The following is a 2,084-nucleotide window of genomic DNA, read 5'->3' on the forward strand; positions in this document are numbered from 1 at the left end:
TACTTGTCATTTCCAGAGGGGCAGAGAGCTGACACTGGACTTGTGGTGCAGAGGGAGCCTTGGGGTGGGCTGGGCATGGCTGGATCTCAGGTGGGCAAGGCTGCCTGGGAGGGGCCTGGAGGCATAGCACCTCAGCCCTCAGGGACACCCCAAGTAGATTGAGGAGGGCTTGCCTGGCTTGTGCAAAACCAGGATGTACCCAGAACTGGGACCTGGTCCTGAAGTGACAGGATCCAGGTATGTTCTCTTGTGTCCTGTCCACACTCATCTGAGAATCCCTGTGTGTCTGTTTTCTGTTGCTAGTGGGTCTCTCCCATGTCACACCCACAGGGGAGTCCTGTTTGAGACCAGATGGAGGAATGATTCCCCCTCAATTGTGAGCCTGTAGTTGGCAGGAATTGTGTCCTATATATCTCTGTCTCTGCAGTGGCCGATGCATGCCGAGTCTTCCTTAAATGCAAGTTGGTTGCTGAAACCAAGTGTTGAGTTAATAAAAGATGCTTTCTCGAGGTCATTGGGTGTCTTGTGGTTGGGGGGATTCTCCCCAGCTATGGCAGAGACTCTGCAAGACTCTTTCTTCCTGTGTATTTTTCTCTCTTTTTGTAATTGCTCCCTTCTCTAAACTCCAGTTGCATTCATTGTCTGCATCATCTATGTGTTCCGATTTTTCTCTTTTTATCAGTATTTCCTGTCTTTGCAGCTAAATCACACCTTTCCTTGATGGCAGGAGCTGTGTGTTGTGNTGCTCCCTTCTCTAAACTCCAGTTGCATTCATTGTCTGCATCATCTATGTGTTCCGATTTTTCTCTTTTTATCAGTATTTCTTGTCTTTGCAGCTAAATCACACCTTTCCTTGATGGCAGGAGCTGTGTGTTGTGCTTATTGGGGTCTCCACTATCTATTACATGCTACTCGATGTGTGCTTTTGGTTGGGGAGGTTGGTCCCCTTGATATTAGTAACCTGCTGCTGAATTTGAAGCTAATGTGTCAGCCTTCACGTAGTGGCATTCCACTGGCCAGCTGCTGTAGATATCTGCCTGGCATAGGTGGGTATTTGGGGAGCCAGAATTTTGAAAGAGCTCAGAGTTCATTGATGTGAAATGAATTAAAGGAAGAAACTATGGTCAAAGCCTTTTAATGTCTGTACCCCCAGGCATGGCAATCTCTACCCCACATCCCCACTGAGACCAGCACCAGAGGAAGCTGTGACTTTGAGAACTCAACTGAACTGTCTCTGTCTCCTCGTGTAGCTCATAAATCAAAGGGCCTATGAAAGTAAGCCAGCTCCCTTTGCAATCGTGCGCACCTGTTCGGTGAACCTCATTGTGTGATCTCTTCCTTGTTTAGGGCTCTGGCTGACATCTTAAGACAACAGGGACCAATCCCCATAGCACACTGTGAAAGAGAAACTATCTCGGCTATCGATACCTCTCCCAAAGAGAACACGCCGGTCAGATCATCCTCTAAAAACCACTACACCCCTGTGCGTACGGCCAAGCAGACTCCAGGTAAGTGAGAGCTGATCACCTTGAATCTTTGCTGAGGCTGGTGAGAGGTTTCACTGATGTTTCTGCTCTGGTGGGGCAGGTCATGGAGCACTGTGCCTTAAGGGACTATCTGATGGATAGGTAGGCTTGAGAAAGCATTTGGGGACTGTCCCTCAGGGGTGGGTTCGGAATGGGAGAGACTGCTGCCAGTCAGTGTCTGGGCTGGATAAGGGTTGACAACTGCAGGCATCTGTGATTTAGTGAGTAGCTGGTATAATTCTCTTGCCTGAAAGGGAGCTTGCAGCAGCCATGGTGGCATCTGGTGACTGATTCACCCATGTGGTGGGAAGGTTTGGGCTGCCTAGGATGCTAGAAATTACTGCACCCAGGTGTAGAGCCTGCTCCACTATTGGAATCTCAAAGAGCACTTCCTGAGGGTAGGAATTATACCTGTACTTTAGGGTGTCCCTTTCCTGTGCTCTATAGATTCTCTGGATATATGATGAGTTGCCATATAATGATATGCCTTCTACTTTTTTATTTGACCATCATTATAACACTCTAAAGGACACTGGGCAGGGTTTATTTTCCTTGTTT

At 48.1% G+C, this 2,084-nt stretch overlaps 1 protein-coding gene across 1 annotated transcript in view; it reads left to right on the top strand.

Annotated features, from left to right (window-relative positions):
• LOC103601469 (protein shisa-6 homolog) overlaps positions 1–1,508 on the top strand; it is a gene marked incomplete at both ends in the record, with an annotated part of 24,686 nt that extends 23,178 nt beyond the window's left edge. The window contains one exon of the mRNA XM_008585878.1: positions 1,348–1,508. Within this exon, the coding sequence (XP_008584100.1) occupies positions 1,348–1,508 (161 nt within the window). The remainder of the gene's footprint in view (positions 1–1,347) is intronic.
• Positions 1,509–2,084: the final 576 nt, after the last annotated feature.

This window comes from Galeopterus variegatus, unplaced genomic scaffold (genome assembly GCF_000696425.1).
Source record: "Galeopterus variegatus unplaced genomic scaffold, G_variegatus-3.0.2 Scaffold3746, whole genome shotgun sequence".
Lineage (NCBI taxonomy): Eukaryota > Metazoa > Chordata > Mammalia > Dermoptera > Cynocephalidae > Galeopterus > Galeopterus variegatus.